General features: G+C 46.1%; 1 protein-coding gene across 1 annotated transcript; it reads right to left on the reverse strand.

Moving 5' to 3' along the window:
• Positions 1 to 10799: 10799 nt before the first annotated feature.
• Positions 10800 to 24371, reverse strand: LOC307206132 (olfactory receptor 5AR1-like; the record flags this gene model as incomplete). Its single annotated transcript, XM_079958923.1, has 2 exons — positions 10800 to 11635; positions 23468 to 24371. 2 exons carry the CDS (start codon positions 24369 to 24371, stop codon positions 10800 to 10802), a joined length of 1740 nt encoding a protein of 579 aa, XP_079815049.1.
• Between the last annotated feature and the right edge of the window lie 372 nt (positions 24372 to 24743).

Here is a 24743-nt window from a genome sequence, read left to right on the forward strand (position 1 = left end):
CACAAAATTTCCTTGATTTTTCTTTTTCTTTTTTAAAAATAATATTTATTCAACTTTTAAAGATTACAAAGAGAAAAAACAAAAAACAAAAAAACAAAAACAAGAAAATACAGAAAAAATGCAAGCAATTAAAAAAACAAAAAACAGATCAAACCTTTACATAACTTTCTTTCCTTTGCTTATTTCCTTGACCTCCTCACACCTCCCTTTTTTGTATTCTAGTTCAATTAGATATTTCAGCAAATCCTTTCCAGCTTTGTTTTTATCCTATTAATTTATCTTAATATACTGTAATTTTTACATTCTCGTCTTTCACCAATTAACAAATCCATTTTTACCTAATCCTTTATATCATTTCTGCTAAAAGCACATTACTTCATTCCAACATCCTTCTAACATTCCTTAATTTTGCAATGTTTCTGTAGATAAACTTTAAATTTTTTTCAATCTTCTTTCACCGACTCTTCACCTTGGTCTCGGATTCTGCCAGTCATTTCCGCCAGTTACATATAGTCCATCACTTTCATCTGCCGTTCTTCCCGGGTGGGTAAATCTTGTGTCTTCCAATACTTCGCGATGAGTATTCTTGCTGCTGTTGTTGCATACATAAAGAAAGTTCTGTCCTTCTTTGGCACCAATTGGCCGACCATGCCCAGGAGAAAGGCCTCTGGTTTCTTCTGAAAGGTATACTTAAGTACCTTTTTCATTTCATTATAAATCATCTCCCAGAAAGTCTTAATCCTTGGGTACGTCCACTTCTTGAAACAATCCATTTTATCCAGAATTTGCAATGTTTGAAATACATTCATTTTTATCACAGCAATTCGGCCTAGCAATGATAACTTCAAATTTGACCATATTTCTAAGTTCCTTTTCATTTCCATCCAATTTCCTTGATTTTTCTTGCCCCTCTAAAGCTGTCTCCATAGTCTGTGGCCCTCCAGATGATGATAAACTCCTGTCATCCTAAATTGGCATCGTCAGGGATGAGGGAAATTGTAGTCCAGAAACACAGGGCCAAAGGGTTCCCCAAGCCTGCCGTACTCCACTGTTTATGCCCCATCTGTAGAACAAGAAATAGGAGGAGACACATACTGCAAGGTTCCTGTGGGGTTGCCTTGTTTTCCCCCTGTGGCAATGCTTTTAATCATAGACAGACAGACAGCAGAGGTGGAATTAGGGAGGCCACTGATGGAGGAACGCAGGGGCAGGCGGGGGGAGCGCACCTCCCCCGGCCCCATTGGGGAGGGGGTACCATCGCTGTTGCCCCCTGGACACGTGCTGCGCATCCCTCCCACCGCGCCAGGCGCCATGCCCCTGCGGGCGGCGCGCCACACCCCCAGAATGCATGCCAGGCCCCATGGGTGACATGCCATGCCCCCGGGACATGCGCCAGCCATGCCCCCGCCTGCTTTCTGCCCCCGGTGTGGAGCATGCAGCTTCGCCACTGAGGGAGGCACGACTGGTTCTGTCACACTGTGCACTGAGCCTAGAGGGGCCACATGGCACCCCAACTATGACTTAGTAAATTAGCACAATGGAGAGTGAGAGGCAGGGAGGCACTGAATTTGGGCCTTGCAGCTGAAATTTTAAAGACCAAATTCCACTCCTTCAAGTGCCTACTTGGTATACCCAGGGTAGCTAGGAATTTAGGAACTGACGTTTCTTGTAGCATTGAAAAAGTGGTGGGAGAAAATTAACATGCTAAATTTCTCTGGAACTGGATGCAGTTACAGAAACAGGAGCAGAGCCTGGCAGCCCTTGGCTATGGAAGTGAACCATCTAAGAGTACGAAGCAGAGAAAGGCAACCTGTGGCCCTCCAGATGTTGTTGGGACTCGAACTCCCATCAACCCTCACCAGTGGCTGTGTTGACTGGGCCTGGTGGGAACTGGGAATCCAGCAATATCTAGAGGGCCACAGGCTCCCCTTCTCGAATATTGTATAAAGATGTTTTGCATATTACTAGACCTGTGTCTGTTACCGTTATTAATTCACAACTGCACCTGAGGATGCTTTAATATGGTTGAAACAGCCCATTAGCAGATGTGTGTGTCAGTGTTATTCATAATACCCTGCCAATAATACAGTAATTTTAAAGTCTGGAAAATCAAAGGCATATTACTAGCACTGGGAGCTTTCCAGGAGACCCTGTGGTTAACTTTTCAAAACTGCCATCCCTAGAACATTTTAAGTGCCAAAAAGGAGCAAAAAATAGGCTTCTGGTGGAGTTCTAAATCAACCAATGATAGATTCCTCAGCTGTTTCCACTTAGATGAAACCTAATGAGAATGGCTCTACGTTTTATATGATAGTCATATATGCTGCAGGACATTGCTGTTTCTGTTGGGAAATAACTACGGAATACCAACTATTCCTGGAGTCCCACATGTGTGGGAAACGAAAAATGAAACGCAAAAGAAAAATGGCTGACTGCCTGAATTGAAAACGTGTGGGCCTTGGCTCTAGTCAAAAAAGCCCCCCCCCAACTGGAATATACCATATTGGTCCGAATATAAGCCACCCCCCCCCCCAAATTTCGACCATGAAAAGTTAAAGTGCAGCTTAAAATTGTGACCTTACAAAAATTGGCTTTTATGATATCACTACTGAAACAGAACATTATGGTAAAACAGAACGGGTGTGAGTGCATGCGGATTTTAAAGGGAGCTGCTTATATTTGGGTATTGCCCTTTTTTCTCCCCTAGGTAAAGGTAAAGGTACCCCTGCCCGTACGGGCCAGTCTTGACAGACTCTGGGGTTGTGCGCCCATCTCACTTAAGAGGCCAGGGGCCAGCGCTGTCCGGAGACACTTCCGGGTCACGTGGCCAGCGTGACATCGCTGCTCTGGCGAGCCAGAGCCGCACACGGAAACGCCGTTTACCTTCCCACTGGTAAGCGGTCCCTATTTATCTACTTGCACCCGGAGGTGCTTTCGAACTGCTAGGTTGGCAGGCGCTGGGACCGAGCAGCGGGAGCGCACCCCGCCGCAGGGATTCGAACCGCCGACCTTTCGATCGGCAAGTCCTAGGCGCTGAGGCTTTAACCCACAGCGCCACCTGCGTCCCTTTTCTCCCCTACCCCCCTTTAATTTTAAAGGCGTGTCTTATATTCAGGTGCGCCTTATATTTGGGGCAATACAATATTTAGTATTTGCAAAGCATGGGGGAATATGGTTCTTAGGCTCCCACTCTCTGAGAAAGGCTCTCAGAGTCATTGGACCACAACCTTAAGCAAGTTTAAATGCTTTACTTAGTAATCAGAGGTCTCACTCATGCTTTGTTAAATGCTACAGCAGAAACAACACAGGTAATGTCGTGTTGGTTGCAAAATAGCCAAGTGTTCAAGGGTGAGAAAGGAGTCATAATGTTAAGAAAAGGACCCAAACTCAGCAGTGGAACACACTGCTTATATAAGGGAAGCAGAAACATCAGCACATCAGGTGCTGTTGGAGTCCAGCTCCCATCAGGATCAAGGTGCATGGGGAGGAGAGCTTAACAGGTTCTGCATCAATGGGTCCTGCTAAAAATCCCTGCCACCTTCCCCCAAAGCCCTTGGAGGGAAGCTTCCTTTGGCGCCTCCTCAGCAGGACAGAAATGAATAAATCTTCTCCCTTGTTATGTACTGAGTTGAATAGGATCCAAACTGCAGCAGTCTGATTGGTCCTAGAACAATAGGATTCAGAATGCAGCAGTCTGATTGGTCCTAGAACAATGCAGCAGTATGATTGGTCGGCAGGAGCCACCCAATCCAGCTCCAGATAGAAGTGAATCCACGACCTGATTGGCCTACAGGAGAATTCCGAAATTAGCCAATCACGTGCAGCCCATTGTGTAAATAATGTGTATAAAGCAGATACTTTGAGGGGACTTTCATTCATTCCTCCTCACCACTATGAGCTGAATAAAGAGCATGAAATCACTTTGCAACTCTGAGTATATTTCATCCCTCCAACCTGCAGTCTTGATCCTGCTTATACTAAATGGCAAAAAATGCACACGAAATGTATTCATGCATTTTATGCCACATGTAGCTTGGCCCACAGATTCAGTTGTTTTCATCTCCACTTAAAGCAGGATCGGGTACTGGTGGCCTCCCAGAAATAGCTGGCCTCAGCCAGGACGGTGTAATTACCTGGAGGCAGAGTCATTATCCAATGCCAGGGCCAGTGCAAGGGTCAGGGAAACAGCAACCCACGTGGTCAGATGGTTCAGGGGTCAGGGAATCCAATGATCATGAAGTCAAGGGTCAAGATGAGCAGAAAGTAGCAAGGCAGGACCAGGAACTACAAGTGTTGCTACCACCATCTGACTGCTGCAGGAAGCTCTGCCTAAGGCTGAAGGCAGTTGGTTCTCATCAGGGCCTTCTCCTCTGAGTCCTTGAAGGCTAGTCAGCTGCAGGGGGAATGACATCACCTTCTCCCCTTTCAGGATGCTGTGCGGCTCAGCAAGCGAAGCTGACTCCTGGCCCACGACAGTACTCCACAGATATGTACCATATTTTTCTGTGTATAATACAATGTTTTTTGCTTTAAAAATTTAATCCAAAATAGGGGGTCATTTTATACACTGAAAAATATGGTCCAGCCCTTCAGCTGCTCGTTCTGCTTCTTCTTGGTGTCTGCCATCTTCATGCCCTGCTTGACTCTGGTCCTCCTTCTGCTCCCTATCGCTAGCTATCACTTGCTCACCTGCCCACCTGCCTCCCTCAGTGGCAGCGAAAATCCCCCCCCCCCAAAGCTCAACAATTGATTTCTTAATTTAGGGCTAAAAAAACCAGGGGTTGCCTTATACACGAAAAAATATGGTATGTAGGAGACAATGCCCTCTGAGGAGTCTGTGCCAGGCAGGAGTAGTGTCTCACCCCATTACAGAGCAATGCCCCCCCCAGCTAGAAAAGGCAAGGGGGGGGGACCTGCTGGAACTGCCAACAAAGCCACCTTCTGCAGCTATTAAAGGTAAGCAAGAGGAGGAGGGAAGCGCCCGCAATCCCCAAAGACAAGCCCTTGTGCATGGCTCAAGAGAAGCTAGTGACAGGCCACAAGAGGAAGGGAGGTGAAATCCTCCACACAGAGCCCAGCAGCCAAAATTAAAGGGAACAAGGGGGGATATCGCCTCCATCTTGAAACAACCCTGAGCTCCTCGCTTGCCCACTGAGCCTCCCGGACTCACCTGGTATTTTACTGGGGTGACATAACCTTTGATGTACCTATGCACAGCCTTGGGAGCCTGCAAGGTGCCAGATCCTTAGAATAAAGTCATGTTCCCAAGGCCACCAGATTCAGCCAGGTCTGGACAGGGCCGTGCCGTGGTGCAAAGATCCCTCTGCCCCCCCCCCCCGTTTCCCAGAGTTGCCGACCTTTTTTAGGGAGGACGGCACTGCCAGCGACACGCCTAGCTTTGCGGAGCTGGATGAGGCAGGCAGTGGCTGGAGGGCAGCTCCTCTGGCGGGGAGAAGGCAGAGGCTGGATGCGGTGGCTCAGCTGTCTGCTTTGTGCCCTGGTGGCCACGGCAGGCAGAGGCTCCGGGCGTGGCGCTGCTTTGGTGTGGCATGGGGGAGGTGGGGGAGGGCGAAGAGCTGATGCTGGGTGTTGTGTATTGAGTCAAAGGATTTTATATCTGTATTATTATTGTCTGTATTTGCATTAGGGTAAAGTAACTGCCTTTTGGTTCCAGAGGGTACAGCTGCTATTGGTTCATTTAAGCTGCTGTATTTGGATCCTCTGTCTTATTGGTTTCCTCCAAAAGGCAGGACTGTGATTGCCTGATATTGTTCCCTCCAAAATGTATCCCTTCTAGCTAGTTCCCTGTCCCTATAAATGTAGCTCTCCCTCCTCAGGTCTCAGTCTTGTTGCTTTAATAAAGAAGTGTTACTAGAGAACTGTCTCCAGCACATTATGTCAAGAGAGCTGAAATCACAAACCCCACGTCACAACACTGGGAGGCGCCGCATTCAGCCTCTGCATCTTCCCTGGCGCCCTCCAGAACTTGGTGCCCTGCGCCACTGGCCTCTATGGGTAAGACACCCCTGGGTCTGGACGAAAGCCATTCAGCCTCTGGTTAAACTCTTCATTTGTCTAGGGCAGGAAAGAACAGCATCACGGACTCTCCCCAGGTTCCACATTTTCGCTTGCCATAGCTCCACAAGTGGGAATTTGGCTTGAGGAGAAGGCCACACCCCCCTCAAGTGATGAGTCACCCAACATACACATCAGACTGTGGCTCTTTGCAGATCATGGTTCAGCATTAAATACCCAGGAGGCAAGCCAAGAACACAAACACACAGAGGTGTAATGAGTATCCCTTTTCAGTGCTAGATGTGCTAGTGCTAGTGTGTCTGGCTGTTAACCAGAAGGTTGGTGGTTCAAGCCCACGCAGTGGGGCCACCTCACGCAGTAGTTTTTCTTGGTTTGGGGTGGGCTATGGGCAGGATTCCTGCGCTGCATACCATCATACCCCCTTGCCATTTCTCCTATGTCTCAGCTCCCAGCTCTTGTCAAAACTGATGACTTTACACAGATACCATATTTCACCACATAAACGTCACATTTTATATGCCGATTTTTATTATAAAAAAGGGATGTGTGACCATTATGCGGTGAATTATGGTTACACTCCAGCCAGCAGCAGCCGTAAGAGCCAGGGCCAAGCCTATTGTGACTAACTGCGGCTGTAAAACTTCTGAACTAGCTGCCTGGACAAAAAGTGCTGTTTTAAGACTGAAAACAAAAAACAATTTAAAACGGGGTGCCTCTCCCGTGCATGCAGCTCACATTCTCCATGCATCCTGCACAAAACAAGTAAGCAACTCATGGCAAAGCAAATTCCCCATAATACTACAAAGAAGCAAACCAACCCCAAAGGAAGCAAATTCACCAGAAACCCCAAACCAAGAAAAACTACTGTGCTAAGTTTCTTGGTTTTTGGGTTTCTGGTGATTTTGCTTCCTTTTCATTGGTTTTGCATATTTTGTGGTTTTGCTTCGTTTTTGGATTTCTAGTGAAATTGCTTCTTTTGGGGTGTGATAAGCATTTTGTTGAATAAAAAACCCTTTCATTACTGCTTTACTTGCATCCCATATAACACTTAAGTTCGTTTCTTGATTTAAATTTATATCAAAATAATAGCATTTAGGGTAAAGGTTGGAGTTGGGTTAGAGTAAGAGTTAGGCTTAAGTCAAGTGTTAGGGCTGGGTTTAGATTTAGAGTGAGGTGGAGGGTTACGCTTTGGTTAGGATTAGGGCTACAGTTAGATCTTGGTTTTGGTTCTGATTCACTGGAATCAGCCCCAAAGCAGCAAATTAGATAGAAATAAAAAACCTAAGCAGAACAACCAAAAACTAACAAAATGACCAGAAATGAAAAAACCAGTTGAAAAGAAGAAAAAACTAGCTGAATGCAGAAAAGAAGCAAAACCTAGCAGAAACTAGCAGAACCACAATAACCCACCCAAAGTATGTAAATTCACCAGTAACACGTATATTAAGCAAAACCACCAAGAACAAAGAAAGAAACACCAAAGATGCAAAAAAGAATTGAAAAGAATCAAAATCAGCTGAAACGCACGAAACAAATGACCAGAAACTTCCCAGAGAAGCAAATTCATAGAAAGACAAAAACTTGGAATACCACCAAAAATATTGCAAAGCATAAAAATCTCAAAAAACGAAAAGAAGCAGAATCACCAGATATAGGCCTATATGTTGTATATTTACCAGATATACAAAAAAACCAAGCAAAATAAAGCTTCAAATTACAAGAAAGGAGATTCTGACTAAACATCAGGGAGAACTTTCTGACTTTCTCAAAACAAAATAAAAAAATTCCTTCCAGTAGCACCTTAAAGACCAACTAAGTTAGTTCTTGGTATGAGCTTTCGTGTGCATGCACACTTCTTCAGATACACAAGTGTTAGCCAACACGGCTACCTATCTGTTTCTGACTTTCTGTTTGACAGTGGGATGGACTTCCTTGGGAGGTGGTGGACTTCCTTCGTTGGTGGGTTTTAAGCAGAGGTTGGATGGCCACCTGTCATGGCTGCTTTATTTGAGATTCCTGCATTGCATGGGGTGGACTAGATGACCCTCAGGATCCCTTCCAACTCTCCAATTTTATGATTCGATGGTGTACTTCCTGCCCCCAACCCACATTTCATTACATATTTTCCTCCATACTGCCAAGGAATAAGTCAATGATTTCTCTCAGGGTATTGTTAGCACTGGGATCTCAGACGGGTATGTTCCCAGTACATTTCTTTGGAGAGTTTACTGTATTGCCATATTGGTCAGGCTTTCTCAACTCAGAGCTCCTTCAAATGCCTTGGAGCCAGGGGTGGGGTTGATGAGCCTGTGAAGTTTATGTTCAGAAGAGACTTTATGTTTGGTAATGGTTTTCATTTCCATTTCCAAAAAAGCAATAATAACAACAAGAAAGAGAAAATATCAAAGCAATAAAGAAATTAAGGATATGAGGAGAGAGGAGAGAGGATGGAATGGTAGTATTCTATAAACAGCACTATAATTCCAGACAGTAGTTCTTCATAAGTATACTATCCAAGAATGCTTTTGTGGATTTTAAATCGGCCTTTGATCTAATACCAAGGGACAGACTCTGGGAAAAGCTTGGCGCTACAAACATAGATAAACGCTTATTACGCCTTATCCGTGGTCTATACGAAAACACCAGGGTGAGGGTAAGATGCGATCGGTCAGGCCATCTAACTAAAGAAATTCAAACGCACTATGGGGTTAAACAAGGATGTGTTCTCGCGCCAACGCTATTTAATTTTTATATCAACTCTCTAGCAGTAAATATGGCGAAAGAAAATGCCCACCCTCCCAAACTGGCAGGTATGCCCCTCCCGGTGCTTCTGTATGCGGACGACGCAGTCCTACTCTCCTTTTCCTGCGTTGGCTTGAGGAAGCTTTTGAGATCACTTGCTGACTATTGTCAAGCGGAACAACTATCAATAAATTACAGCAAATCTAAAATTATGGTGTTTTCAAAAAAAAGAAGGAAACACAAATGGAGAATTAATGGTCAACCTATTGACCAGGTAGCAACTTTCAAATACCTGGGAAAGGGTCTCGTGGCATCAACAGATGAAAAACGCCATTGCCAATGCAGGAAGGGCCAATAAAGCCCTTACAAGATTTTTTCACGGGAAAGGGGGTAAATACGTTCCGGCGGCCTCCCAGGTTTTTGCTGCAAAAATACTCCCACAACTCACTTATGGATCCCAGGTTTGTAGTTTTAAAAATTTTGCGCCTATGGAGGCATTTCAAGCAAAATTCTATTGGTGTTTATTGGGGATCCCTCCCTGTGTATCTAATATAGCTGTCCGCTTAGAAGTTGGACAACTACCCGTTAACGCGCGTTTGTGGATTCTAAAGATACACTACTGGTTAAAACTTATTTTTCCCCCGGCCGGTTTGGCTCCCTTAACACTCTTAGACACCTTTCATTCTACCTGGAAAGCTTCCCTGTTTGAAAAGATAAGAAGCTTGGGATTCTCCCCGCAGATCTTGATAGCGGCAGGATATGAGAGAGCCAGAAGTCAAGTGCTCCAGCGCATTAGGGACATAGAGCTGCAATGTCATATGGGCAAAATGGATAAACATGCCACAATTAGAGACTTTGGGAGAGGGTTCTCACCCGCAAATTATCTGGCTGATTTACAAATACCTAAGTACAGACACTCCTTTACCCTGGCCAGATTTAACATTCTGCCCTCTGCCCTGCTGTTAGGCAGATATGAGGGCAAACCATATGAGTCACGTATTTGCCCATGTGGCTCATCGGAAGTGGAAACAAGTTTGCATGTATTGCTGCACTGTAGTTATTACGAGGATCTACACCTGACCTTTATTGCCCCAGTTCTACAAAAGCTTAAAAATGAACCAGAACTCCAATGTATGAGAGCCTTGGTAGAAGATAAGGTTCCTGAAATCATGATCAATGTTGCTAAATTCTGTGTAGCCGCTATTAGGCGCAGGAAACAAGAGCTTTCCAATGTCAACATGCAGGTGAAGGCAAATACTTAATTTTATTCATGCTGTCTAATTTTAAATTGTTGTTATGGCCTAATCTGTATTGAAATTGTCCTTTGTTTTCTCCGGTGTTATGTTTTGATGACTAGCTGTACGAGTTAATCTGGTCTGCGACCGTTTAACAAAATTTGATTTGAGTACTATCCAAGAATGTTTCCCCATAGAAATCATGAGGAGAGAGTGACTGCTAGCCATGCTCCTTTACTTTAATGCATCCAGTAGATGACAAAGTGTCGAAAAGCTGTCCTTCATTTTTGGATAGTGCAGAGTTTGGATATACGTATTTTGTTAGCTTTTCCTTTCAAGCAATAGTCCAGATCTGCAGGGTTCAGAAGGGATTGCTTGTGTCTGGATAGATGCCCAAGTTTCTTTTGTTATTATTTATAATCTATTACATTTCTCTAACACCCTTCATCCAAATTTCACAGGGCTGTTTCCAGTATAGAAACACAAAAACACATACCATAATAACAAAGAAAAACAATAACACCCCCTACACCCACACACCACTTAAACCTGGGCATGTGTCATTGTTGCGGCATTGTGATGGGACAGAAGCATGCTAATGTGGATTGTAGCATAATTGGTATGAAAGCTTGGGAAACCTGGAATAATGTGTGCCTCTGTGTGTCAACATGAATCACCAAGGGTTCATCAAGAGTGGGATGGAGGACCTAGGATTCTATCAGATGAAAGGGAAACCGATTTGCTTCAGGGCCACCATATTTACAGTACTTGGCGTTCTGGCACTCTTTACTGTCTTTGAGAACAGGATCTCCTGCATATAGCCCTTCTCAAAACAGCCTTGACCTCCTTGTTGCGTAGGGTGTAGATCAACGGGTTCAAAACAGGTGTGACTGCTGCATACAACACAGTTACAGCCCTGTCTGTGTCCAGAGAACCCTCTGAGTGTGGCCGTAGATACATAGCTCCAGCACAGCAGTAATGGAGGGCCACTACAGTGAGGTGAGCCCCACAGGTGGAGAAGGCACGTTGGAGACCTTTTGCTGAGCGCATGGCAACCACTGCCCTTAGAATGAGAGCATAGGATGTCAGAGTTAAGGCAAAGCAACCCATGATGATGGAGCCAGTGACCCCAGCTAACATGGCCTCGTTGAGCCAGGTGTCTGAGCAGGAGAGTGCCAGGAGTGGAGATATATCACAGAAGAAGTGCTCCACCTTGTTGTCTTGACACAAGGAGAGCTGGGACATCATGATGGCATGGAGGAGTGAGTGGAAGAAGCCAGCTGTCCACACCAAGGCAGCTAGGGTCCAGCTCAACTGTCGATTCATCAGGACAGGGTAGTGGAGTGGATGGCAGATGGCCAAATAACGGTCGTAACCCATGATGGACAACAGCATAGCTTCAGTGCTGCCTAGAAAATGGAAGAAGAACATCTGGGCAATGCACCCTGCATAGGGAATACGATTGCTATGGGAGGCTAGCCCCACAAACATCTTGGGGACGGTGGTCGAGAAGTAAAAGATGTCAATGAAGGCCAGATTGCCAATGAAAAAGTACATGGGTGTCTGGAGCTGCAGGTCCCAGAAGGTGACTCCTGCCACCACCAGGTTTCCAGAGATGTTAGCTAAGTATAGGAGCAGAAAAAGACCAAAGAGGAAGCCATGAAAATTATGGGCATCTGACACACCGATCAGGATGAATTCAGTGACTGATGTCCCGTTCTGCATCAGCCTGATGAATGTAGAAAGCAGGGATGAAAATTGCTGCAGGTGAATAAAAGAAAATCACCAAGACATTCTGGAAAATGAGAGTTACCTTAGCTTCTGTGAGTTACCTAGAAATTGCTGTAAACCCAATCTTATAAGGCCATTTACATTACACCATGATCTGCTCTCTCAATGATACAATTTGGTTCTCATCACTCTGTCTTCTGCTTCCTGGCCATTAGCAATTATTATTATTTTATTCATACCCTATTTACTCGATGCAGCTTAACCCCCCCCCCAATTATTATATATTTTTTTGCATGGATGCTCCAAAGAATCAATTCAGCTATTGTGTTTAAATAAATAAACAGACATGTCAAAAGTTCTACTAAGACTGTAATTCCAACCCAGTGTGCAGAGAAGATCCTCTTACATCTCATCCGGGAGCCATGAACCTTTGCATGAGTATTTTGTGCTTTCATGTTGATATTCTTCCCCTCAGATGGGGGCAATTTGGTGTACAATTTCAGTGATGTATCTTTCCCTGATGCCCTATCTGCATCCATTGCTATCGCAGGAGGTTGTGAAGGGGCTCCCATGGCAGTTCAAGCTTCAAGGCCCCCCAGATGTAGGTCCACCACAGGGTAGAGATTCCTGCATCGCAGGAGGTTGGGCTAGCTGGCCCTTGAGGACCCTTTCAACCCTACAATACCATGATGCTGAGATTCTGTGATTCTTTCAACAGTCCAACCTCCCCTCCTGACTGGTCAACACCTTCGTCTACTGCTAGGGAATCTCACCACACCATGGATGAGGTGTGGCAGGGAGCTGTTGTGGGACTGTCTCCCTTTCCCATGGCTTCTCAAGGCCACAAAATGGAGCCCTGTCCTCCCTCTCAGGCCACTCCTTGCTGGCAGCACCCTCTGCAGCCTTTTCCTCATTTGACAGCAACTGCAGCTGCAGCCATGAGCCATTTGGGACCACAGGGCTCACAGCATCTGACCCCACTTCTTTTTCAGATGGGCGCAGGAGTGCCGACTCTCATTTCTGCTCACTATATGTACAGTAATTTCCTCTTTATAGCTTTGATTCAGGGCTCAGTGAAAGGTCAAAGAACACCTGAGACAGGGACATTGCTGATGCTCTGCAGATGTGGACCTGATCAGTCCCTTGGATGGGTGGGTCCCTGGGAGCCCCACAAAGCAGGAGAAAATAATAAATTGTTAGTTTCAAATATTAAATATAAATAAAGGAGCAGAAGGTTCAAGTTATATTTTTACCAAACTATGGAGTGAAAATGTGACTTAGAAGCCACTGTACCAGCTGACCTGGTAGGATGTGGGTCTTCTTCTCCCCTAGATGAGAAAAGGTCTTTCCGATGCTGAAGGTGCTGTGCTTTCTTCGCAGTGGCAGAGCAGAAACTGTGAGCAGACACCCGCTCAGTGACTTGTAACTGGCTTACAGCTGAGGTGAAAGGGAACTATTTCTTAACTGGTTGGCTGTGGTGCCATAGGCCTTTGGAGAACAAATATACACACGAGACTTCCGGGTTGGCGCCATCGCCGAATGGCGGACTCCCTCCGAGCTCCGGAGGGAGCCTGCTCGGCAGGGGTTGGGTCCCACCGCGCCGGCTACGCGGGGACCCTCAAAAACCATGGGCACTGAAACTCATGGACTTGGTGACTCGGCGGGCACCGTTTGCGCCCCCCCGACCCGCGAAGGAGCCTTTTTAAAGGCTACGGAGCGGGGGACGGGGGGTGGTGTGGTGCTATGAGTCCACTGCTTCCCCTGCCGAGGGAAGCCGCATGCCGTTCGACGGAGAGCGCTGACTTCTTTCATTGAAAATTTGGACTAAAAAGAACAACCCGTGAGTAATTGGGAAATCGGATTTAAAGGGGAAAAAAATTAAATTTGGAACGAGCGGGGGAGGTGCAAAAAGGAAGTCCGTCTCCCCCCTGTTGTAGAGGATTTAAAGCAAGGATTTGACAACTAAGATCGAGAGAAGGGTCTATTTTATATTGATAAAGTTTTTAATTTCACGATGGAAGATTACATGACTGTGCTGGAGGAGAAAAGTGGAACGTGTGAGCTAAAACGTACCCCCCCCCGGGAATCGGGAGTGATCCGCGAGAGCGCCTGGTGAGGAGATATAGAGGCTTTGACAGCTGTCAAAGTAGCTGTCAAAGTTGAAGAATAAAAAGAGAACTTTGTTACGATGACTTTGCCGGTTATATTTGTTACAATTTGGATATAAATTGTTGAAAACAAGGGATAACAAGTTACTTTGACTTTTGGGTGTGATCTGGAAGGAAGCTGAGTTACCATAATCCCTCTAGAGGGGGCTTTGGGACACTACAAGTATTGCTGCAAGTGGAAAAATACGCATGGAATTGAACAGGATTTTTTATCTCCTGGGAAAACTGCAGAAATGGAACATTATTTTGTCTACAGAGGTCTCTACACTAAAGGAGACAATAGATTTATCTATTGAAGAATGGAAGGGACTTGACGTAAGTTTTGTTCCTGAACAAACAAAGCCTCTGTAGAGGAATTAGAAGCCTTTGGAATTAGAACATTTTTGCAGTGGAGCAGGAAAAGAAACCAGAGGAGAGTGAGGAAAGAGAACAACAAGAATTGGACAAAGCTGGAAGTAGGAACATTTGGGACATCCAGATTTAAAAGGTCTAAAGAAATAAAATTGGAGTTTTACTCTTAAATATAGAGATCTGGATGGAAAAAATGGACCTTCTTGAGATAGAGTCCTTCCAAGATTGGGTGCTCGAAATTAAAGACTACCAAAAAGATGGCAAAGACTATTAAAAGGACGGCAAAGTGGAGCGGAGAGAGATTTGGGCCTAGATGTGGGATCTCCAGGATGACAGCAGACATTGATGGACATTGGGGATCATAACCGGGAAAGGGGGAGGGAAATTTGGAATCCAAAGGGTGTAAAATTATACTTTGTTTTTTATTTTTTACTTTATTCTGTTCTGCATATTAAAGAGGGGAACTCGTGGAAGGGAACAGGGGTCGATTTTAGGGGGAAAAAATATTCTTAACATCGGGTCAATGATAATAAGTTTAAAATTTGGGGCAAGAACTTGTTGAGCTAATTTAATGGAATTGGAATACAAGAGGGGGTGGCGTGGGGAAGTCCTGGAAAGATGTTAATGAAAATAATGCATAAAAGTAAATGTTCTATTTTTTATTTTTCTTTTTTCTGTTATATTTGGAAATTTCAATAAATATTATTAAAAAAACAAAAAAAAACCAAATATACACAAGAGAACCTTCCTCAGGAGATGGAGGAGGCCACATCCTCCAGTTGAATGGAAGAGCGAATAAGCCACAGCATCTGTAGAAGACAAAAAACCAAAACAAAAAACTAGAGTGGTAACCCCAAAACACCCCAGGGAGCTCAGAACAGGAAATGTTGGGGAGAGGGATGGGAAATGGAGTGGGGGAAGTTGGGGGATGGAATGGAGTGGCTGGAATCATGGACAGAAGTACTCCACACTGCAATCTTAATTTTATTTATTTTAAAGTTTGTTTTTTCCTCCCAGGGTCAATAAACTGGTATTCAGCAGTGGAGTCAAACATGGCTGTTGTGGCCAGCAGACACGGACAGCCTTATGCTCTATGGATATGTCTAATCTTCGTTTAAAGCCATCCAAGTTGGTGGCCATTGCTGTCTCTTGTGGGAGCAAATTCCAAAGCTTAACTGTGTGAAGAAACGTGCACAAAATTGCCAAAAAAGAGAACGAAAGAGGCCACTAATTTACATAAAATTTACATGAAATGTGCATATGGTGATTAATGTATAGACACACATGTAACAATAATGGATTGGATCCCCCTGTACACCCAAAATTGTCTTTTGTAGGGGGGGGGGTCATCCAGGATAACCCCCAGAACAGTGTGTGGGTTATTCTTCCATCTGTCAAGCTGCAATGCTTGTGTTGATGGAACATTAATTCCACCTAACTACTATGCAGTGGTACCTCGGGTTAAGTACTTAATTCGTTCCGGAGGTCCGTTCTTAACCTGAAACTGTTCTTAACCTGAAGCACCACTTTAGCTAATCGGGCCTCCTGCTGCCGCTGTGCCGCCAGAGCACGATTTCTGTTCTCATCCTGAAGCAAAGTTCTTAACCCGAGGTACTATTTCTGGGTTAGCGGAATCTGTAACCTGAAGCGTATGTAACCCAAGGTACCACTGTAATTTAAAAAGAAACCCAATGCTCCTCATCATAGTGGAGAAGGCATCAGATGACTTTTTTGCCAGCTCCATCAAGGCAACTTCTAGGCCTTCTTCCTGTTTTCCTGTTTTCTGGTTCCATATCTTTAAAGCAGACCTGGACTGAACAGTCCTCAAAGAGAGGACAACTCCAAACAGAGGGCTCTTCCTTATAAAGCTGGACATGGTCACCGTAGGCCACAGAGCCCTCTCTGTGGGCACACGCGCTGTCACCCCAGCACAGAGCTGGCAGAAGGCAAGGGTGGCGCGTCAAGTCCTCAGCTCAACCTGGGCAGCCGGAGTGCCATGTGCACGGCGGGTCGGTGCATGAAACTGTGTGGCAGGAGAGGGATGTGATGCCTGTCAGGGCACCGACTCTCCAAAATGGAGGGAACAGCTAGTCTTTGGCCCGAATTCATTGTGCCCAACTGCTCGGAGGCTTCCGGAGCATATTGTGGTGATTAGTATTTTGTGCAAGCCGGTTGCAAAATAGCACTGGCAATGATTATGATTATGGTGGCCCTTCAGTTTCAGATGCTGCTGCAAGGTTGAGGCCAGTTGGGGCTGGGCAAGGGAGAAGGACTAGCAGGTGGGGCAGCCCCCACGGCCATTTCAGGAAATGGTGGTAAGGGGGGCAGCACTCTGCACGCACTCAGAGGGCCATGCCAAGAATGCTTGCTTGCTTGGGCTGGAGGTTAAAAGCGGGGAATCCTTAAAGTGTGGAATTCTCTGCCAAATAATTTTAAGTCAATGAAAACACTTGGGATTGGTTTCCTTACTTGGTTTGGATCATCTTAATGCAAACTTCTACCTTTCAATAAAAAGTTGTTTGTATCATTGAAAGCTCTGTTGTGTTTTTCTTTTAAGACAAAAGATGTTAATGTATGAGTTGTTTTTTCTAAACTAAAACCTCAGTATTCAGGTTAAATTGCCAGGTTGGCGCTTTGTGATAAATAAGTGGGTTTTGGGTTGCAGTTTGCGCACCCGGTCTCTAAAAGGTTCGCCATCACTGTCCTAGGTGCCTGGTCACAAGTGGAGGAAAGCCCAGGAGAAATTATGTTGTAAACTGCCCTGTTATCTTCGGATAAGGGCCGGTATGTAAAATCATCATCATCATCACAGCAGCTCATTTCTCCTTGAATGTGCTTTGTTTTTCCTACCCTAGGCCCCATTGTGCTCATTAGCACGCATTGCAGCTCTGGGCATTGTTACAAGTGACTGTCTCTGTGGATTATTTATTCCTGTTGCGTCAGCTTCTTCTAGTTCTGGGACTGCATTCTCCTGGTGCAGAAAGTGTGGTGGAGTAGTTTCAGATCTTGTCTAATTAATGGAAGGCCAAGGACGATAACTTTTAATTAGATCTTTTCCCAGCTGACCTTCTTTCATTTCTGTTCACTGCCATTGCTTCCCCTCTCTGCTGAAGTTCTGGTGCCGTGTTAAACAGACCCCTTGCTGGTGGGTGAGCTGGGTGGGCACCCAGGATGCTGAATTGAGGGATTTCTGAGCTCAGTGGCCGTGCTTCTTAATGTACTGTCTAGAGTGAGTGAGGGTGTCAAAAGGCAGGTGTGTCCAGGAGCTTTTTCTTCAAGGTTCTACAAATTGTAAAAGGTAAAGGTAAAGGTACCCCTGCCCGTACGGGCCAGTCTTGACAGACTCTGGGGTTGTGCGCCCATCTCACTTAAGAGGCCAGGGGCCAGCGCTGTCCGGAGACACTTCCGGGTCACGTGGCCAGCGTGACATCGCTGCTCTGGCCAGAGCCAGAGCCAGAGCCAGAGCCGCACACGGAAACGCCGTTTACCTTCCCGCTGGTAAGCGGTCCCTATTTATCTACTTGCACCCGGAGGTGCTTTCGAACTGCTAGGTTGGCAGGCGCTGGGACCGAGCAGCGGGAGCGCACCCCGCCACAGGGATTCGAACCGCCGACCTTTCGATCGGCGAGCCCTAGGCGCTGAGGCTTTAACCCACAGCGCCACCTGCGTCCCTATCTACAAATTGCTTGGGTGCTAACTACAAAAATGATCATCCTTCAACTAGCTTTAAAGTACGTCTCCACTTTGATGTCATTTGTTTTAGGCAAATGTTTTACTTTAAGGCAATGTTACCAAATACTTCAAATACAGTTCACACTGAACTAAAACAGCTGTTATGTTCCAGCGATAGCACATAAAATCAAAATTGTGTATCATCAAAACACACTCTCCCTGCACCTCAAAACATTGTTCCAAAGTAAGTATAATGTCAGGTGGGACTGCCAATGTTTCCCCCCTACAATGCCAGCCCCCCATTATTATTATTATTATTAGCCAAGTGCATAAAGCTGAATTCACACAAGTTAAATGTGCATAAGTTGCAAGTTGACTCTGCAGTAGACCCACAACTTCTGCACATTTAACTTGTGTGAATTCACCTTTTCACAATTGGCATTAAAAAAATGGAAAGGGGGTGGAAAGGAGGTCTGGGGTTTTTGTGTGTGTGGCAGTTCTTCCTGCCATAGAAGCCAACTCCTAGGGGCCAAGGTCCCTTCACAAATCCCCCTAAAATATTTGAGGAGGCTGAGCCCCCCCCCAAGTTGATGGGCATTGCCATTCAAACAGTGTGCATGCATGGCAACATTTGATTGATTATGTGGGGCAGGGCTTACCTGCCCCCCATATTTTATTCAAGTTGGCACCCCTGCCACCCGCCATTGCATCCAATGTTTTGACCAGGCATAGACAACGTCGGTCCTCCAGATGTAGAATCATAGAATCATAGAATCATAGTTGGAAGAGACCACAAGGGCCATCGAGTCCAACCCCCTGCCAAGCAGGAAACACCATCAGAGCACTCCTGACATATGGTTGTCAAGCCTCTGCTTAAAGACCTCCAAAGAAGGAGACTCCACCACACTCCTTGGCAGCAAATTCCACTGTTGAACAGCTCTTACTGTCAGGAAGTTCTTGCTAATGTTTAGGTGGAATCTTCTTTCTTGTAGTTTGGAACCATTGCTCCATGTCCGCTTCTCTGGAGCAGCAGAAAACAACCTTTCTCCCTCCTCTATGTGACATCCTTTTATATATTTGAACATGGCTATCATATCACCCCTTAACCTCCTCTTCTCCAGGCTAAACATGCCCAGCTCCCTTAGCCGTTCCTCATAAGGCATCGTTTCCAGGCCTTTGACCATTTTGGTTGCCCTCCTCTGGACACGTTCCAGTTTGTCAGTGTCCTTCTTGAACTGTGGTGCCCAGAACTGGACACAGTACTCCAGGTGAGGTCTGACCAGAGCAGAATACAGTGGCACTATTACTTCCCTTGATCTAGATGCTATACTCCTATTGATGCAGCCCAGAATTGCATTGGCTTTTTTAGCTGCCGCGTCACACTGTTGGCTCATGTCAAGTTTGTGGTCAACCAAGACTCCTAGATCCTTTTCACATGTACTGCTCTCAAGCCAGGTGTCCCCCATCTTGTATTTGTGCCTCTCATTTTTTTTGCCCAAGTGCAATACTTTACATTTCTCCCTGTTAAAATTCATCTTGTTTGTTTTGGCCCAGTTCTCTAATCTGTCAAGGTCGTTTTGAAGTGTGATCCTGTCCTCTGGGGTGTTAGCCACCCCTCCCAGTTTGTGTCATCTGCAAATTTGATCAGGATGCCCTTGAGTCCATCATCCAAGTCATTGATAAAGATGTTGAATAAGACCGGGCCCAAGACAGAACCCTGTGGCACCCCACTAGTCACTCTTCTCCAGGATGAAGAGGAACCATTGATGAGCACCCTTTGGGTTCGGTCAGTCAGCCAGTTACAAATCCACTGAGTGGTAGCGTAGTCAAGTCCGCATTTTACCAGCTTCTTTACAAGAATATCATGGGGCACCTTGTCAAATGCCTTGCTGAAATCAGGGTAGGCTACATCCACTGCGTTCCCTTCATCTACCAGGCTTGTAATTCTGTCAAAAAACGAGATCAGGTTAGTCTGACATGACTTATTTTTCAGAAATCCATGCAGAAATCCAAGCTAACAGGACCAGTGGTCAAGGATGATGGGAATTGTAGTCCCAAAATATCTGGAGGGCTGCATTTGCCTATGCCTGGTTTTGACTATATGCGATTCTGGCTTTGGGCACAATCCCTGGAGTGTAACCCTCTTGTAAATTTCAGGCTTACTGTATTATAAACACTGTAAGTACTATATACATGATAATAAAATGAAGCTGCAAGCTGGAAGAGGTCAACTGGATACCTTTTTAAATTTATAACGTTTCTTTATTTTTTTTTAAGATAAAAAATGGGCATTATGAAAATACAGATTGCTTACCAAAAGACAGGAATAGTGACAATTATTAAATGCGGAGTAAGGCATTTGCTAGGGGACATAGGTGGCGCTGTGGGTTAAAGCCTCAGCGCCTAGGACTTGCCGATCGAAAGGTCGGCGGTTCGAATCCCTGCGGCGGGGTGCGCTCCCGCTGCTCGGTCCCAGCGCCTGCCAACCTAGCAGTTCGAAAGCACCTCCGGGTGCAAGTAGATAAATAGGGACCGCTTACCAGCGGGAAGGTAAACGGCGTTTCCATGTGCGGCTCTGGCTCGCCAGAGCAGCGATGTCATGCTGGCCACGTGACCCGGAAGTGTCTCCGGACAGCGCTGGCCCCTGGCCTCTTAAGTGAGATGGGCGCACAACCCCAGAGTCTGTCAAGACTGGCCCGTACGGGCAGGGGTACCTTTACCTTTACCTTTAAGGCATTTGCTAGGCTTGGTCACATTGTTACTACAGCTCTATATTCTGGGGGCAATGGCCATTTCACCAACATAATAAAGAATATAGGACAACTCCCTGAGCCTTTGAGAGCCATCCAACCCACTTGACAGGGACTTCACGGGATCCTAGAATTGGAGCACTGAAATCAGAGGCTGCTCACTCTGGGCCCTTTTCATAGGCAGAAAACATAGAGGTTGCAGGCCGGTGGTCCTGCTATGTTTTGCAATGCCACACAAGCCATGCAACTTGGAAAAGTGTGAATTTCAAAGGGCAGCTGTCTTTTGGCTTGTGTGTTGTTTCGGAAAGTGTGTATTTTGAAATTTTGTCTTTACATGCAAACAAACAAATATCCTATTCTTTTTATTAAAAACCCCCCAGTATTTCAGATCTGGCATAGTGTTTACTTCCCAATGTTTAATACAATTAGTGATGACCAGTAAGTTTTTTTAAAAATGTACCTTATCATTTTGTAAGTCAAATATGACCTTTGCTTCTTTTCTAATTCCATGATCTGATATTTCAAAAACTTGATTTGTTGTTGTTTAGTCGTATCCGACTCTTCGTGACCCCATGGACCAGAGCACATCAGGCACTTCTGTCTTCCACTGCCTCCCGCAGTTTGGTCAAACTCATGCTGGTAGCTTCGAGAACACTGTCCCACCATCTCGTCCTCTGTCGTCCCCTTCTCCTTGTGCCCTCCATCTTTCCCAACATCAGGGTCTTTTCCAGGGAGTCTTCTCTTCTCATGAGGTGGCCAAAGTATTGGAGCCTCAGCTTCAGGATCTGTCCTTCCAGTGAGCACTCAGGGCTGATTTCCTTCAGAATGGAGAGGTTTGATCTTCTTGCAGTCCATGGGACTCTCCAGAGTCTCCTCCAGCACCAGAATTCAAAAGCATTAATTCTTCGGCAATCAGCCTTCTTTATGGTCCAGCTCTCACTTCCATACATCACTACTGGGAAAACCAGAGCTTTAACTATATGGACTTTTGTTGGCAAGGTGATGTCTCTGCTTTATAAGATGCTGTCTAGGTTTGCCATTGCCTTTCTCCCAAAAACTTGATATAGACACCTTAAAGCAAGGATGGGGAGTCCTTGATCTGCCAAATGTTGTTGGACTGCCTCTCCCAGGGGATGATGGGAACTGAAGTCCAAGACCTTCTAGAGGGCAACTGGTTCCCTGCCTTAAGGCATTCCCACTACATATGCCAATATACACCTTTTTTGCACCTGATCCTTCAGGGGCACAGTTACCCCATTCAGGACCAGGGAGTCCCCCACACCCGCCCGCCCCCTGTCCCCCAAAAACAGTACTTTTGTCTTGTCAGGATTAAACCTCAATCTGTTAGCCACCACCCATCCTCCAACTGCATCCAGGTACTCACACAGGACCTTCACCGCCTTCACTGGTTCTGATTTAAAAGAGAGGTAGAGCTGGGTCTCATCTGCATACTGATGAACACCCAGCCCAAACCCCCTGATGATCTCTCCCAGCAGCTTCATATAGATATTAAAAAGCATGGGGGAGAGGACGGAACCCTGAGGCACCCCACAAGTGAGAACCCAGGGGTCTGAACACTCATCCCCCAATGACGGAATCCTGCCGTCATAGATGGTGCTTAGCATAGCATAGAAAGAAGACACAATGAGGCAGAGAGTATTTTCATAATGGCCGGGCAGCTGCTTCCAACCTCTCTCCTCCGGCAACTTTTTATTCTCCTTTGTCCTCCCAGCCGCATGGCTGTTTTCCAAAGTCTCCTGTTACCTCATCCGGTCAAGGTTTTTATTGCCCCTTTACCATATAAGGTAATCATTGCCCAGAGGAATGTCAGGGGGCACCCTGCAGTATTTACAAGCCTCTGCCTTGGCTTTATGACTCCCACACCCCAAACCACTTTCTGTATAATAGTGCCCCCAGATCCCAGCCCCTCTAGACAGTCCAGAAGGATGTTATGGTTGATGGTGTCAAAGGCTGCTGAGAGATCCAGCAGAACTAGGAAACAGCTCTCACCTTCGTCCCTAGCCCACCAGAGATCATTGATCAGCGCGACCAAGGCAGTTTCAGTCCCATGATGAGGCCTGAATCCCAATTGGAAGGGATCCAAATGGTCCGCATCCTCCAGGCGTGCTTGGAGTTGTTCAGCTCAATCACCTTGCCCAAGAATGGAAGATTTGAGACTGGGTGATAGTTGGCCATAATGGCCGGGTCTAAAGATGTTTTTTTAAGAAGTGGTTTAATGACCGCCTCTTTCAGTGGGTCTGGGAAGGCTCCCTCGCAGAGAGAAGCATTCACCACCCCACGGAGCCCATCACCCAGACCTTCCCAGCTCGCTTTTATCAGCCAGGATGGGCAAGGATCAAGAAGACAGGTGGTTGGTTTCACTCCTCCAAGCAGCCTGTCCACATCCTTGGAGGTTTAGGATGATTCTAGTAAGATGTCATGCGTTTTTGTCATCATCTATCTCTGCCCCTTTCTTGATTAAAAAACAAAAATGTTGCTGCTTCTGACAATTCTCTTTAAGTACTGACTTGACCAATTATCCCAAGTGTCTTACATGTAGATTCTAGAATATGATGGTGACAGACAGTGATGAATATTGAACAGGAAATAAGATGAGATTTAAAAGTAAGAGAAAACTTAGCAGGAGAAATCCAAGGATATCAACCAGAGGTTGTCTGAATATTTTTGGACTACGGCTCACATTATCGGACATGCACGCAGCACTTTTTCCTGGATCTGACTTCCTCAGCTCAAGAACACCAAGTCCAGTGGCCCCATTTGCCTAGCCTCCTCCTTGCAGCCCGCTTGACCTCAGTATTACGGAGACTGTAGATGCCAGGACTGAGAGTCGGGATTACCACCGTGTAAAAGACAGACGCCATCTTGTCAGTCTGTGGTGCAGACGTGCCACCAGGCCGTAGGTACATGAAAATAAGAGTTCCATACAGCACCCCCACAGCCGTCAGATGGGACCCACAGGTGGATATGGCTCTCCTTGACCCTGCTCGCCCCACACTGCAGAGGATCATGCCATAGGAAGCGAGGATGGCTGCAAGAGTGCTGCTCTGGATGGTTCCACAGACCACATAAAGCAGCAGCTGGTTAAGGTCTGTATTTGCACAGGCCAAAGCCAGCACTGGAGGGATGTCACAAAAGAAGTGGTCCAAAGTATTAGCATTGCAGAAGGGCAGGCAGAATGCCATGCCGGAGTGGATGGCTCCAGAGGTCACACCAGCTGTGCAGGACACTGCCACTAGGAGGCGACAAAGGCGCTGTGGCATGGCTGCTCCATAGTGCAGAGGGCGGCAGATGGCTGCATAACGATCATAAGCCATAGCAGCCAAGAGGCAACACTCAGCATCAGAAGCAGCTGCAAAGAAGAACATCTGGAGGGCACAGGCGGGGAGGGGGATGGTGTCGTGTCCTTTCAGAAGGCCCAGGAGCAACTTTGGGGCCACGGTGCAGCAGGAGCACAGGTCTATCAGGGCCAGGTGGCTCAGGAAATAGTACATGGGAGAGTGCAAGGATTGCTCAGCCCTGATGAGGATGGCCAGAAACAGGTTCCCGGCCAGGCCAAGGAGATAGATGGGCAGGAAGAAGCTGAAGAGGAGGAGCTGAAGGTCACGCTGGGAAGTGAAGCCCAGGAGGACAAACTCTCTCACCACAGTGCCATTGTGATGAGCCATCGGATCTGTTGGAGGGAGAAACGACTTTGAATCCTTTCCCCCACACATTCCTTCAAGAGAGCAGACCCAGCCCTCTTTTTATTAATGATAAATAAATAACAATTAATTATTATTTTATTGCTCAACCCTACATGCTCAGACATTCCTCAAGGAGGATGCTGCATTCTCTTCCACTAAGAGTAAATAGAAGCTCATAGCCCTGGGCATGATTTACCACTGAGCTGTTCAGAACCACAGCCTTCATTCAGCCATGAAAGATAGAGATAAAGAGACCGGATGACCATTGTTTCAGCTCCAATATTCAGAGGAAGGGAGTGTATGGGGCGTTAGGTAGTATCTCTGGTGGAGGACACATGGTGCTCCTTCTGGTAG

This window comes from Podarcis cretensis (assembly GCF_951804945.1).
Source record: "Podarcis cretensis genome assembly, chromosome: 17".
Classification (NCBI taxonomy): Eukaryota; Metazoa; Chordata; class Lepidosauria; order Squamata; family Lacertidae; genus Podarcis; species Podarcis cretensis.